The sequence below is a fragment of the Zootoca vivipara genome, chromosome 1 (assembly GCF_965207765.1).
Source record: "Zootoca vivipara chromosome 1, rZooViv2.hap1.1, whole genome shotgun sequence".
NCBI lineage: Eukaryota > Metazoa > Chordata > Lepidosauria > Squamata > Lacertidae > Zootoca > Zootoca vivipara.
The window spans coordinates 79,021,840-79,036,237 of NC_142582.1; the positions used below are offsets into that span (position 1 = coordinate 79,021,840).

Consider the following 14,398-nt stretch of genomic DNA (forward strand, 5'->3'; position numbering starts at 1 on the left):
AGTACACTCCGGGTCGTATCCGGTATAGAGGAGGGGAAGAAACTGGATTCAGTTCCCATCTAAATGCGAACTTGCCAAATTTGCACTTTGTGAAACAATATGCAAACTGAAATGCAATCCTTCGAACTTTGCCATTGTCCCCCTTTTTCACTGCAATTCAAGAGATGCACACTGTATGCAAGTTTAAAGTGTGCATATAAATGTATATGTCAGTGAAAATAAAATTCAAAAATTGCATTAAAATTGTGTATGTTGGGAGAAATTTGCCCTGAAACACTGATTACTTTTTTTCAAAAAATATTGCAAACCGATGTGTTGAAAACCGAAATTAAGACTGGGAAACTGAAAAAAACCAAAATGGACATCTTCACCCATCCCATAGCTCATGGTGAATTTGTGCTTGTGGAAATGTTTAAGGCAAGGCACCCTATATTTGCCAAATATTCCATGCTGTTCCAGAGGGTTCTCCAACTCACAGGAGAAGCTCTTGGGGGCACGACACACAGAAGCTGCCACTGGATAGGAGAGATCAATCAAAATCAGGTGCCCTTCTTTGCTCAGGAAAGCCACTATTAAATGCAACCTGTTGTCAATCTTATCCTCCTTGATTTTGTCTAATCTCCTTTTAAAGTCAACCGAGCCATTACCACAATTTGTGGCAGCAAATTTCATAATTCAACTAGGCATTGCATGAAGTAATTCCTTTTGTCTGTCCTTAAGTTTTCCTCATTAAGTTTTGTTGGCTAACACGGGGTGCTAATAATATGAGAGAAGAAGTGTGCATAATTTTACGCACCTTTATCATGTCCCCTCTTGCAGCCTCCCCCCTCCCCATGAGCCAAAAAGCCTCAAATGCTGTAACCTTTCCTCCAGCCCTTGATCATTTGGGTTGCCCTTTTAAGCTATTAAGCTAGACAGTGCTCTCCTTCATCATGAGAATGCTTTCCAGAATATATAAAACTAGCATGAACATTCGTAACAAAGACAAAGAAGATATTCATTCTACCCAAATGCCAATATGTATAAATATTTACATGACTAGCAGCTGCTATTTAACCGGAATCAAACCGTCTACTCCCACTACTGGGATTTTTTCCCCAATGTGAGAGGGAAATTTGGACCAAAACTGTGACAAAGGATGAAAGCACCCCCACCAATGGTTTTTCAGAACGCACCCTCCTTTTTTTTTTACTTTTAGAAATCATTCATGCAATTGCACAGTGTCTAGTTTGGCCCTAAGATTTTTATGAGTATTGTTAGCTGGTGTTACCCTGTTCATTTGAGTAGATCACTTGCACAAGCAAGCATATGTGTTTTTGAGCTGGCACTTATAACAGCTAAGTGCTAAGCACATCTAAACTGAAGATAGCTATGGACAGCTTCAGACTTACCCTACCACAGAATAAGCCCAATGGGAACACATGGGGAAACAGTAGATTCTTTTGACGTTTTCCTACACCCCAAGAATTTTAATCAAAATGAACAACTGTGTACAATCCAGAACATGTACAATCCAGTGTACTGAGCATGATGTCATCCAGATGTTGTTGGATGACAGGTCCCATCACCCCTGACCATTGGTCATGTTGGAACACTTACAGAAAATAGTAGCATTCTATATATTTTTAGACTAATCTACCCAGTCTAGAGGGATGTTTGCTCACCTGTGTTATGAGGTAGAGACAGCTTTGGGGTAGATTCATAGAAATGTAAGACTGATAGGAAGAGAAGCTTGCTTATTCAGGAAATAGCTACCTACAGCATCATTATCAATGAAGGTATTTACTTAGCAGGCCAAACTTAACGCAATTCATGATCAATCTCTCATTCATACATGCGCCATCCTTTTTAAAGGTAATCTAAGCTACTGGAAGACATGGACGTGGGTGGCGCTGTGGGTTAAACCACAGAGCCTAGGGCTTGCTGATCAGAAGATCGGCAGTTCAAATCCCCGCAACGGGATGAGCTCCTGTTGCTCGGTCCCAGCTCCTGCCAACCTAGCAGTTCAAAAGCACGTCAAAGTGCAAGTAGATAAATAGGTATCACTACAGCGGGAAGGTAAACGGCGTTTCCGTGCACTGCTCTGGTTCGCCAGAAGTGGCTTTGTCATGCTGGCCACATGACCTGGAAGCTATACGCCGGCTCACTTGGCTAATAACGCGAGATGAGCGCCGCAACCCCAGAGTTGGTCACGACTGGACCTAATGGTCAGGGGTCCCTTTACCTTTACCTAAGCTACTGGAAGACAGGAGTGCCTGGCATGCTTTGGTCCATGGGGTCACGAGTCGGACACGACTAAACGACTAAACAACAACAACAACAAAAGCTACTGGCCACCAGCTACTAGCTACTGGAATGAATGCCAGCCTTACCTGTGCTTTACCTGAAGAAATGCTTCTGATTGTTTGTCTCTTTTCTTATAAACTAAGGTGGCAGGTTAGGGTTACCCTGATTTTTTGCGGATTCCCTCTTTCCTCTACACCACTACACCATATCCCATGCCATTATGGAGGGTACACTAGCCATCAAGAATGGCTTTTGGGAAGGCATGGGTGACTGGAGTGGGGAGAGAGAGGTGGGAAGTCTGCTGACTGAAATCAGGATCCACGTCATTGGATTTTATATCCATTCCATTTAACTTTAAGGGCTTTTAAAAGGTTCTCGCAATAATAACAGCAGGTTAGTTACTGCTGCCATCAAAGATGCTAATCTTTTCATGTGGAACAAAGTGTTATATTTTAGAACAGTGATGTGGATTGATAGGGACCTGCTCATATTCTGGACCCCTTCTCTGGATTGCTACTGAAACTCATTCTCAGAGCATTCTGTGCTTCAAGCTCCCTCTTTTGTCCTACTGTTCTATAGTCAGCATTCATTTATTTCTCCACGCGTTCCTTCTCTGACCATCGCTAACCCTATCTGCTTTTTATTAATTCACTAGTGTCATTCAGCCCGTTTAATAAACGGGTGCTAGAACATTCGGCCTCTTTCTGTGGCGGCGGCACGTGGGGGGGTGGCTGGCCCCTCCCACGGCCGCCGCTTCGTCGGGGCGCTCGCTGAGCCCAGCTGGCCAGCGGGCGCCCAGGAGAAGGCCGCGATTCTTCTGAGGACTGCGAGGGAAACGGTAGGCAGAGGGGTGGGGAGAGTGTGTGTGTGTGTGTGTGTGTGTGTACGTCAAGTCTCTGCGTCCAATCCCTGTGTCCGTGGGGCACATGCGCAGTAGCGCGGACACAGGGACCGGACGCAGAGACACTTGCACTTTATTATATAGGATAACCTTCCTATCTCTTGCCAACCACAATCCATCTTCCATTTCTTCACCATGGGCAATAGAGCTGGCTGCCAATGACTTGTGCCCTCCTTGCAATGAGGTTGTTGTTGTTTTTTGTAGTTGTGTCTTGTGCTGTCACCACAATGCTTCACAGATGGGAGAAGAGAAGCTGCATGGGAAGGCAAAGTGCACACAGAGCTCCTACCTGCCACAATGGTCTTGTGCATCATTGCTTGCCCAAATGTGCCAAGAGTTGGTGGGTGGGGTTGCAGGACTCTGTGGTGCCCTATGACTAAGCCACATGCAGGTGCTGTGCCTCAGGGGAAGGATCATGTCCTTTGTGTTTTATATCTTGGTCCCATGTGAGTACGGGAGCGATCTAGTTACATTTTGTTCCGGAAGCAATTGTTGATGAATAAATATTCTAATATGATTATATTTATTAAGGCTGGATAACATATGAAGTTTGGAGTGTATTTACTTTCTTTATTGTAATCCCGGCAGCATGTGGCTGAATCACACCTGCCAAGTTGCTGTCGGAGAAATAAGGGACCGGGCCGAAAGTAGCAGACTGGAAGTAGCGCTGCCGCCATTTTGGAACTGGGTGGAGCATGCTCAGAAGTGACTTTTGATGCTGCTTTGCCCAGTTCCAAAATGGCCACCGTGCCAGAAGTCGCACTGCAGCCATTTTGGAACTGGGCAGAGCAGCATCAAAAGTCACTTCTGAGCATGCTCCACCCAGTTCCAAAATGGCCACCGTGCCAGAATAAACCGGGGGAAAACAAAAAAAAATATCCATTTTTTCAGCTAGGAACAGCTGGAAAAATGGGGGTTTCCCGGGGAATATGGGAGACTTGGCAGCTATGGGCTGAATAGGCTGGATTTGTCTGTTTTGAATAATGATGGGCCAGCAGAAAGTAACCTCTGTGGACTCTCTAGTTTGATGGACTCTCTAGTTTCAATTTATTTCTCTGGAAAAGTGGGAAATTAGAGTTGAGTAAGCCGAGTTGAGTGGCATTCAGTGAACCCCAATAATGGTAGTTGTAAGCCTAACACAATCGTCATATTGCAGAACACATACAGTACTTTTCCCAAGCACAATTTATCATTTTATTTACTTGCTCAATTTTTATGACATTAAGGCACCACCACTCCAATAGCATAAGAAAACATCTTCCTCAAGATCTCGCTCCTGGTAGCCAGTTCAAATCTCACAGGCATATATATGAAATAAAGAGTTTTTGCTCCAACATGCATCACTTTAAGCTTGTTTGCATTATTAACAAGAGAAAAAAGTGCAAGTCCAAATACTCATCCTTGGGGGACTTCAGTTTCTACATCTCCCCATCAGGAGAACTTTCCATTATTGATCCACAAAAGGATCTCTTTTCTTAGTCCATGATTGTTAAGCTTACTCGGGAGTATCTGGTGAGGTACCTTATTAGAAGTTTTTTGAAAGTGCGCTATTTAAACTGATCACCTCTATCAATATGCTTGTTGACACTCTCAGAGAACTCAAATAGGCAGAAGACATGTTGGCTCTGCTTCAGCAAGGCAGAATGTGCTTCGTTATTTTATCTTTAGAAATAATTGCCAAATGTTCTAGGGCAGTCATTTAGAGAATCTAGAAATTTTACCTCTTTGTCATGACCAGTCGATGTGAGGATAATTGAGGTTACCCAACACTGCAACATTCCCTCTTTTGGATACTTCATTCCTCAGTCTAATACAAAACAATCTTGTAATTGCCTCAAACTCCAGTCAGATAGAATGCATACAACCTGTAAAAGCCTTGCCAATCCATCCTCAGCTCTCAGCAAAATATTAAAATTTAGGATCTGAATTCAGTGAGCTTCCTCATTAGCAATTGTTCATTTATGATGAAAAACATACATAAATAATTAAAATTACAGATCACCTTATGATGCATATATGTTGCTCAGTCAACATAATGCCACATATATGCATATCTTAATTAAGAAATGCATATTAAATCCTACAAAAACAAATGAGAGTTCACAAGCCATTCCAGATTTTCAGGCTGTGACGTAAAATAAAATGCTACCAAGGCGTCAAAAATATATATATTTGCATAATTTTAACATACAGTTTATTAAAGGGAAACATTACAGACCACTTATTCCTTAGCATTTTCTAACACTAATAGACTCAGGGCTGGGTTCATCTAAGAAGAGCTGAGCTCCGGGGCCAGGGCAGGCTATCATGAATGCTCCGGGAGCAAAGCTGAGGGAAGGCCGGCACCCTAGGGAAGCCCTGCATACAAGCCTACCTACCATTGGCCAATCTGAAGGCAGGCTTGGATCCAATTCCTGGTCAGTGAGGTGAATGTTCAGCTGGCTGGGCAGCTCCAACAGCCAGAGGCCAGGCCAGACTATGGTGGGGGTGCCAGGCCTGCAATGCTGCCAAACCGTATAAGGCTAAGACATTTTTATTCACCCAGGCCCTTATTAATTCAACTAACCCAACGTGCTTGTGGAAGCCAGTGCAAGAACTCCCACTAGTGCAACAGGGCTTCCCCTGTCCCCAACACACAAATTTGCTCTGGGAGTTTGGGAGAACCCCAGGACAGCATGGAGGAAGGAGAGGGGAGATTGCTCTGTCTGGCAAACAGAAACGCTTGTGGTGATGAAACATTGAATTTCTCCCTCTGCTGTATCTTCATCTGCCGGGGTTATTTTGGTAGCGTGATCTGTTGTTCAACATTGGATAGGAGGGAGATTAAAAATTACTACTGGGCATACCCAAGTCCCTAAAAGATATTCTGACCACCGTTTTCAAAGTGTGGCGTGTAAACCAGTAAATGGCTAAAATTCCTGCACAAGGGTGATATAATCTTGGTCCACACCTTTCAAAGTTGGAACATAAAGTAGAGTATTGGTAGCCCACAAACTTCTCTATTCTAAAACCATGAATTGGTGGTGCAAGGACCCAAATCCGAACAGTTTGGCCATCACAGCTAAACTGCTATTGTTGAATGAGACAACCTTGTACACTCCCTGGACTGTGATAGTATTGTTCCCTACATAACATTCCCAATGTTTGGGTATTATACATGTCCTGATGTGGCAAGACAATCCAAATTGCCACCAATCAAAACAGGAGTAATTGATTTCAAATGTACCATCCATCATCATCATTGCCATCATTTGTTAACAGGGTAAATGAAACATATATAAACAATGAAAACCAGAAAATGGGAAACAACCTATAATACTAAGGGTGGAACTCAGCATGGCTGTAGCTGGACTGTTCTGTCAGTGCCAAACAGAATGAATTCCCCTCTCTTCCCCTGCATGCTGTTCTGGTGGTTGTCCTATGGGAGTCACAGATAGCACACAGGGTGGAAGGAGAGGAGGAAAACCCCATCGCACTAGTAGGAGTTTTTGCACTGATTTGCACTAGTGCATCGGGTTAGTTGAATCCAGCCCAAACTATCTAAAATGCTCCTCCAATAACATAATAATCACCCACTCTAATAAAAGATGAGAACCATCATCCTCATTACCTGAGTAAAGAAAAGGTCTTAGCCTTATGCCTAGAATGATGGTGGCCGTGCCAGGTGTGTTTCCTTGGGGAGAACATTCAGCAGATCAACATTTCTGGGTACCGGTAAGTGTAAATAGTCTTAAGCCTATGAATTCTGAAATTTCTGTTGGACGTGTGTGTGTCTGTGTGTTTCCTGAGAAATATATTCATATTTCTTATGGATTACTTATTCATTTCAATGCATTTCTAAACTGCTTCATAATCTTAAAATCTCTAAGTGTGTACACTATGTGAAATGCCCATGAAAAACAAAGATACTGCCTACAATCAGTAAACCAGTATAAAAACATAAATGCAAATAAGGCAGATTAAGGAAATTAATAGACAGAAATCAGGGTCCAATCTTATGAGGTCAGGGAAAGCCTGGACAAAAAGATAAGTCTTTACAAGACATCTAAAGCAACTGATTTTTGCTGCTTCGTGTATGGCAGAGGGAAGGCTATCCCCCAGAACAAGGGCAACAGCAGAAAATGCCTGTTTTCAGGTCCCCACCCTATAATATTCTGTAGGGTGCGGGACCACAAATACAGCTTCACCAGATGATCTAAGTGATTTCACAGGTCTGTACAGAGGAAAGTGCTCTTTCGGGTAACCTGGTTCTGAGTTGTTGATGTCTTCATATGTTAAAAATAAGGTATCGAATGTTGCCTGGTAATTGATTATTCATAGGAATATAGGATAGCACAATGCTAAGGGACATTGTTGTAGTCTAAGGCGCTGACTGAAATACTATGGCTACTGGAAATGCTTCAGAGGACTCTAAAAAGTAGAAAATTTCATGACAGGTCTTCATGGGATGTGGGCATCCATCTATCTCAGGACACAGTGAAGGAGTGTGCTTTGGGGGGGGGGGGTGAGGTTAATCTGTTAGAGAGTTAAAGTGCCTGCTGTGCTGTAGAGACCAATTCGGGAGAGACATGTTTGGTTGCAGCTGGGTCAGATGAAGGCGTCCAGTTGTGCTGCTGCAGCTGGACCATAGCGTTTCTTTCTCTGCGCTCCACCCAGCAGCCATTCCTCCTCTGGTAACTCCTATGAACGCACAACCTGTATGTCTCCAGGCACTGTGGTCGCCTGCAAGGGATTCCTACACAGAGTGCCTGGTGCCTGAAGGCAGCTCCTTATAGAGCACACATCCTTGGGGATCCTGCCATTTTCCATTCAGAAATGACCAAGCCAGCTAGAAGTTGCCGAGACAGGAGTGCGAATCTGCTGGGAATGTGTCCTTGGGGGAGCACATCTTTGTTTGAGACTCTGTCCTGCCATGCAATGCCCAAAATCTTCCTGATGCATGTGAAGATATTGGTGATCAACAACTCTTTTGCAACTTCTTGCTGGGCTTTGCCTTCTGTGTCTTTAGCTATTTCCAAGAACTTTCAAATGAAATGCAGCTAGCTGCCCCACCTGGCAGGATCAGAAGGGCTGTTGAGCCAGGGCTTGGACTGGAGCGCTAGTTACAATATACCAGGCATAGGCAACCTTGGCTCTCCAGATGTTTTGGAACTACAACTCCTATGATCCCTGACCACTGGCCCTGTTAGCTAGGGATCATGGGAGTTGTGGTTTCAAAACATCTGGAGAGCCAAGGTTGCCTATGCCTGCAATATACTGTAGTCCCATTGCTCTTCATGACTAACATTGGTTAGCTGTGAAACAAGTTAGTTGGTTATATTTCTAGTCCCATTTTCAGGCAACTATTATTTCCCAGAAGTTCACATTAATAAAATAATAATGATAATGAGAGACAGGCCCTGGCTTCAGGCTTATGAGTTAAAAGCCAGGAAAGTAGGGAGGGAAAGATATAAAGAAGGAAGGTCACTGTGACAATGTCAAAACAATGTTGTGGGTTTCAAACTGGAATTTTCCTTTCAGTTTGGCCCTGGTCTGGTTTTGGAAGTAGTAAAACACAGCCTAGGGAGGGGGCCTTACAGAGGGTTGGGACTACCATCATATCTGCATCCTGGCCGTGCACCAGGGCAGAAGGCGGGGGACACAAATTGCTACACCAGATTCCTACACCAACCTGAAACTGGTGCAGTGTTTGGGACTGGATCAGGACCAGTATTGTCACGTGACAACAGCATGGCTGGTTCAGGATCCAATGGACCCTGAGTTTGTACAGCCTGTCAACAGTGGCACACCCACCCACAGGTTTGGGCAGAAGGAGAAGCTGTATGCCAGGTTGGTGGCTGGTAGGTCATGAGTGGAGGCCACGAGGGCTCCAAATTCCCCTCCCCCTGTCCAACGCAAAAGGTGTTTGTTAGTAAAACTCCACAATACTCTTGACCAGTTGTTGTACAAATTTTAAGAAAGAGACCAGTAATTATATAAAGCATTGAAAGCTTGTTTAAAACCACCTCTAGATTCCCTGAAGGAAACTTGGGAAACAGATGCTGGTTTAATAGTTCATATGAATCAATGTTGAAAGCCTTATGATCTATTTCAATGTCATTTTGAAATACTGTATTGTTAGACTGATCCAGTGAATGATTGCATTTAGTATTCCCATGAGACTGGCAGAAGAATTTGGCAGTGGATAGTAAATGTTGGTTGGTGCTGTGTGGCTCCCTGTGCTTTTCTAATTCATATGTTATGGAGCTGTTGTTAAGCCTGGAAGTTTTTCATAGATTATAGTATAATTCACAGGGTTGTATCCATGTATGCAAAGAATCTTTGAAGTATTTCCTAGAGTCTGGGATTAAGAAGATGCACACATATTATTATTAAATCAGGCTTTTCCGTTTTTAAAAAGTCTTGTAATACTTGACATCAAATGTCTCTCTAAATATACATTACATTTCTGTTTTGTGTGTGTTAGCAGTCTGAGAACAAATAGTGTTTATTAAGCATAGCAAGGTAAAACATTTTGATAACATTTAGAACACTTTCTTACGTTGTCTTTCTGCTTATCTTTGGTCCAACTTTCTGTCTAGTTGGCTATTTGTTAATCAAGGTTAATCTTTACCAATGAGTAGAAGCCTGTATTTTATGTTGATACAATATAAATGTTGTTTATTCCAGATGTCTGCATATATGACTGAAAATAAATTTTAAAACACATTTATAAAAGAGTGCACAGCTGTTCAGAACTTACTGTATTTTATGGCCCTTGGTTCCAATGTTTTAATGTTTAATGTTATCAAGAAATTATTGCACAAATTTAGGGAGCAATCCAAATTTAGGGAGCATGTGCTTATTTGAGGGAAAATATGGTTTTAGTATATAAACCTTTTAAACTCAGGTTTTGGGGAGTCAAATAGCACTAAGGACATTTTAGTACTCAAAGAAAGATTGGGGGAGAAAATTCAGCTTTCTTTCTTTCTTTCTTTCTTTCTTTCTTTCTTTCTTTCTTTCTTTCTTTCTTTCTTTCTCCCCCTTAATGTCTTTCAAATGGGAGTAGGTAAAGGTCGGTTGCTGTCTTGTTTTTTCATTTAATTCTGCTTCCTTCTTTATTACAGTTTATTCTTTTATGGATGGGTGGCTGTAGAAACTTGATTCATGCATATGAAAATTAGGCACAGCAATGTTTTGCCAGTAGGAAGTTTTATTTCAGCTAGAAAGGGGTTGTGGCAACTTGTTCCTAACCTGGGCTGTGGCATTTACCATTGTTTGCTTTTGATGGGATATTATTGGTATTTGTGCAGCAAGACGTTTGGGCTAAGTCAGCTGTTTGGTTCATTTGCAGACCATGATTTTAGAAGGAACTGGCAGAATGAGTCTTAATTCAGTCACAAGTCTTCTCCACGAGCAGCCGTCCTGGACAGATGGATACCCCACATGTCATGGTAGGAAGAATTCACCCTTGGTGATCTTTGAATCGACATGGGAGTTGTAAACCTTTATTTTGCCCTTATTCCGCTTGGGGATAAACTATCCAGTCTACTTTACTGCAATATTATTGTTTGCATTACAATTTTACTGTATTCCTTAATTTAAAAAAACTAGAAAATTCCACCCTACCAAAATGGAATGCAGTGTAACCAATGCAATTTATATTTCATGGTAATTTATTATACCCTGTTTATTCCTGCTATTTATTTGGAAGATGATGGTGATTATACGCTATATATCACAGCATTTGTGGGGAGGGGGAATTTCTAAGTGGCTTAGAAGTTAAAAACCAGAAAACAGTAAGTAAATGATAAAAATCCATTATAAACAACGGAGTAAATGAACAGAATTAATAATATAATATAATATAATAATATAATAATACAATACAATATAATATAATAATATAAATTTCCTGCAAAGGAGTGTGCCATCAACAGCAGCCATGATGCATACGGCTCCCCAATAAACACCACATTCTAATCTAGCCATGACATCAGGAGAGATAATTTCTACAACTTGAAATTCTCCATTCCAATTCTGACTGTTTTAGTTAACATTGAGGGGTGGTTGTTGGCACTGAAACTCAGGATGGCCAGAAGTTATTTGGAGTGAGATAAACCTCTTCATTTGGCACTTGACTGAAATATACACTAGACTTGCTTTCAAATAGGTCACGTATGTAGGACACGCTCATTAAAGCCTTTCTGTCATTAAATGCTAAGCAATTAGACTAAAAGCCCCTAATTTCTGTATGTAGAAATATATTCAGGTGTTTATTGGAAACAGCAGTTACCATTGCGTCTGCTGTTGATGGTATACACTTTTTAAGGAAGTTTATTTCTGTGAGATATACCCTAATTCCTGTATATAGAAATATATTCAGGCTGTGAATCCATGTAGATCTATTTTTAAAAACGTTTTCCTTAACTCTAAATAATCCATTTATTTATTGCATTATTTCTCAACCTTTTTCTCCAAGGAACTCAAGGTAACATACATGGTTCTCACTCTTTTTATTTAATCCCCACAACAACCCTGAGAGGTAGATTGGGATAAGAGGCAGTGACTGGCCCCAGGTCACACCCAGTGAGTTTCATGGCAAAGTGGGCATTTGAACCATGGCCAACAGCACCTAGTCTGACACTCTAACCACTAGCTCACAACACTACCCTAAGTCCTGGTCACATAATGTAACTATTAGTCAGTTTTCTTCTGACGATTCACCATACAATTATATTTCTCATTATTATTATTATTATTATTATTATTATTAAAAATATCTCTAAAAGAAAAAAATTCCTTCCAGCAGCACCTTAAAGACCAACTTAGTTTTTACTTTGGTATGAGCTTTCGTGTGCATGCACACTTCTTCAGATAACTTCAGGTATCTGAAGAAGTGTTGCATGCACACGAAAGCTCATTCCAAAATAAAAACTTAGTTGGTCTTTAAGGTGGTGCTGGAAGGAATTTTTTTATTTTGTTTTGACTGCGTCAGACCAACACAGCTACCTACCTGTAACTATCTCTAAAATAATTCCTGGTTATTTTATTTTAAAATTCTCATAACAAACTCTTATTGCAAACTTTCCTTTTATCAGCAATGTTTCCTCTTGAAATTGATGCTTCACAGTTGTCCTAGTTTTTGAGTTGTCTTACAAATAAGCATACAGAATTTATCAGAAAGGATATCAGATTCTGAAACTTCTTAAGATTCACTTGTAGTTTTGAATACAAAGACACCTAGCTTCCCAAGTCAGATCTTCCTCCAAATATCACATGAAGTGTAGAAAAAAAGAGTAATTTGCTTGTCCAATTTTTTTACCAATTTGTATATGCACATGGGTGTTGCCAGATGGGTCAAACGGGATACATTTTGCCTACCTAGAAATATACTTTGCCCCTCTTCTGTCCTCCCACCCTGATCCCATGCTACTACCTATGCCTACCTATTATTTAGATTTAGAGAAGCTAGACTACTCCTTCTATAAAATGTGGTATGGGATAAAGCCCTTGCAAATGTGATTCTCCAGACACAATGTAAATAAGTTAAGAGAGAATACAAACCGTATATACAGAATATACATATATTCTGAGTGTATATGTCTCCATGCTCCTTTGTTGCTCCATGCTCCATGCTCCATGCTCCTTTGTTGAGTTCCTTTCAATTTTTGTTGAGTTCATTTCAATTTTTCCAACAACTGGGAACATATTGACTATCTTATTTTATTGCATAATAAAGAACTGAGGCTACCATCACAGTTTTTAAATAATTCAATCCTCTGGTAGTCTGTCCACTATTGCCGGCTTTAAATGATGACTTGCTGGGAGAGAGACTGCTTGCCTACATTTCAGAAATACAGACTAACTCCAAATTCACAGTGGGATGTTTAATATTTATTCTTTCAAGCCCTGTGTGCTTGCATGCCCAGATACATGTGCATACACAGATATGCTGTTGCACAGTATTGTTTACTTTTCATGTTGTTGGGTTTTTTTTAAAAAAAAATAACCAAAAATAACCAATATTTTAGATATTGGGGAGGGAAAACATTTCTGCAAATGTCAGGCCAGATCTAAAACATGCATAATACTGATTGGCTAGCCCAAAGATCTTGCCAAGAAATGACCCTTTGGAGCAGTCTTGCACTTCAGAAAAGTTCCTCTTTTTATTAATAAAAGCTGACAAATGAATGGATAAATCACATATATATTTTTAATGACATTATTGTAAATCTCCTTAAGATAGATGTAAAAACTGATTCAATCTATCAATAACAATAGCTATCAAAATGTGAACAATACACCAGAAGTATGCAGAGGGAGGGACAAGGATCATGCTGGCTCTGTGTTAACTTGCTGGTGTGCATGTCTGCCATTTCGGCTGTAAAGTCAAGAGGAAGTCAGTCAGTATGCCTTGATCGCTAATATGCTATCTGAGATCTCTGGCTTCACCGATAGAATGCTTGTATTTAGAGCAAGAGCAACAGGAACAACAAAAGTGTTTCCAAATTTCCAAAGCCTTTCATGTACCCTTGAGCTGATATCTAGACTAGCTTTTCTGTTCCTATGTGAGCTGCATTGGAACTGAAAGCAGAGGAGAAAATTGGGTTAGAGAGACTTGGAGAGTAGAGACTCTGTAATATCGAGCCATTGGGGACACGGGTGGCACTGTGGGTTAAACCACAGAGGTTAGGTCTTGACAATCGGACCCAGCTCCTGCCAACCTAGCAGTTCGAAAGCACGTCAAAGTGCAAGTAGATAAACAGGTACCGCTCCAGCAGGAAGGTAAACGGCGTTTCCGTGTGCTGCTCTGGTTCGCCAGAAGTGGCTTTGCCATGCTGGCCACATGACCTGGAAGCTGTACACCGGCTCCCTCGGCCAATAATGCGAGATGAGTGCCGCAACCCCAGAGTTGGTCACGACTGGACCTAATGGTCAGGGGTTCCTTTCCCTTTAATATCGAGCCATATATGAATTTAGGATTCTATATTGCTGGGGTATTGCCTTCTCAGGGTGAGGGTGGAGGGTATAGTGTTTTGCAGTTTCTTTCCTGTCATCCCTCAAGGATAGAGCATAAATAGTGATGCATGAGATGGCTTCTCCATCTCATGGCCTTTAGCCTGCAGGGTGGTTCAAGGGTCTGTATTGCTGCCCATTAATATCTACATGAAACCACTGGGTGGAGTTGCCTGGAGATACAGGGTGTGGTGTCATCAGTACACTGACAAC

At 41.4% G+C, this 14,398-nt stretch overlaps 1 protein-coding gene across 3 annotated transcripts in view; it reads left to right on the forward strand.

Annotated features, from left to right (window-relative positions):
- Positions 1–14,398, forward strand: part of EHF (ETS homologous factor) — a 51,467-nt gene that overhangs the window by 19,801 nt on the left and 17,268 nt on the right. For all 3 annotated transcript variants that reach the window (XM_060274878.2, XM_088668837.1, XM_035116472.3), the window contains one exon: positions 10,521–10,620. In XM_060274878.2, coding sequence (XP_060130861.1) covers positions 10,524–10,620 — 97 coding nt within the window. In that variant the 5' untranslated portion in view covers positions 10,521–10,523. The remainder of the gene's footprint in view (positions 1–10,520; positions 10,621–14,398) is intronic.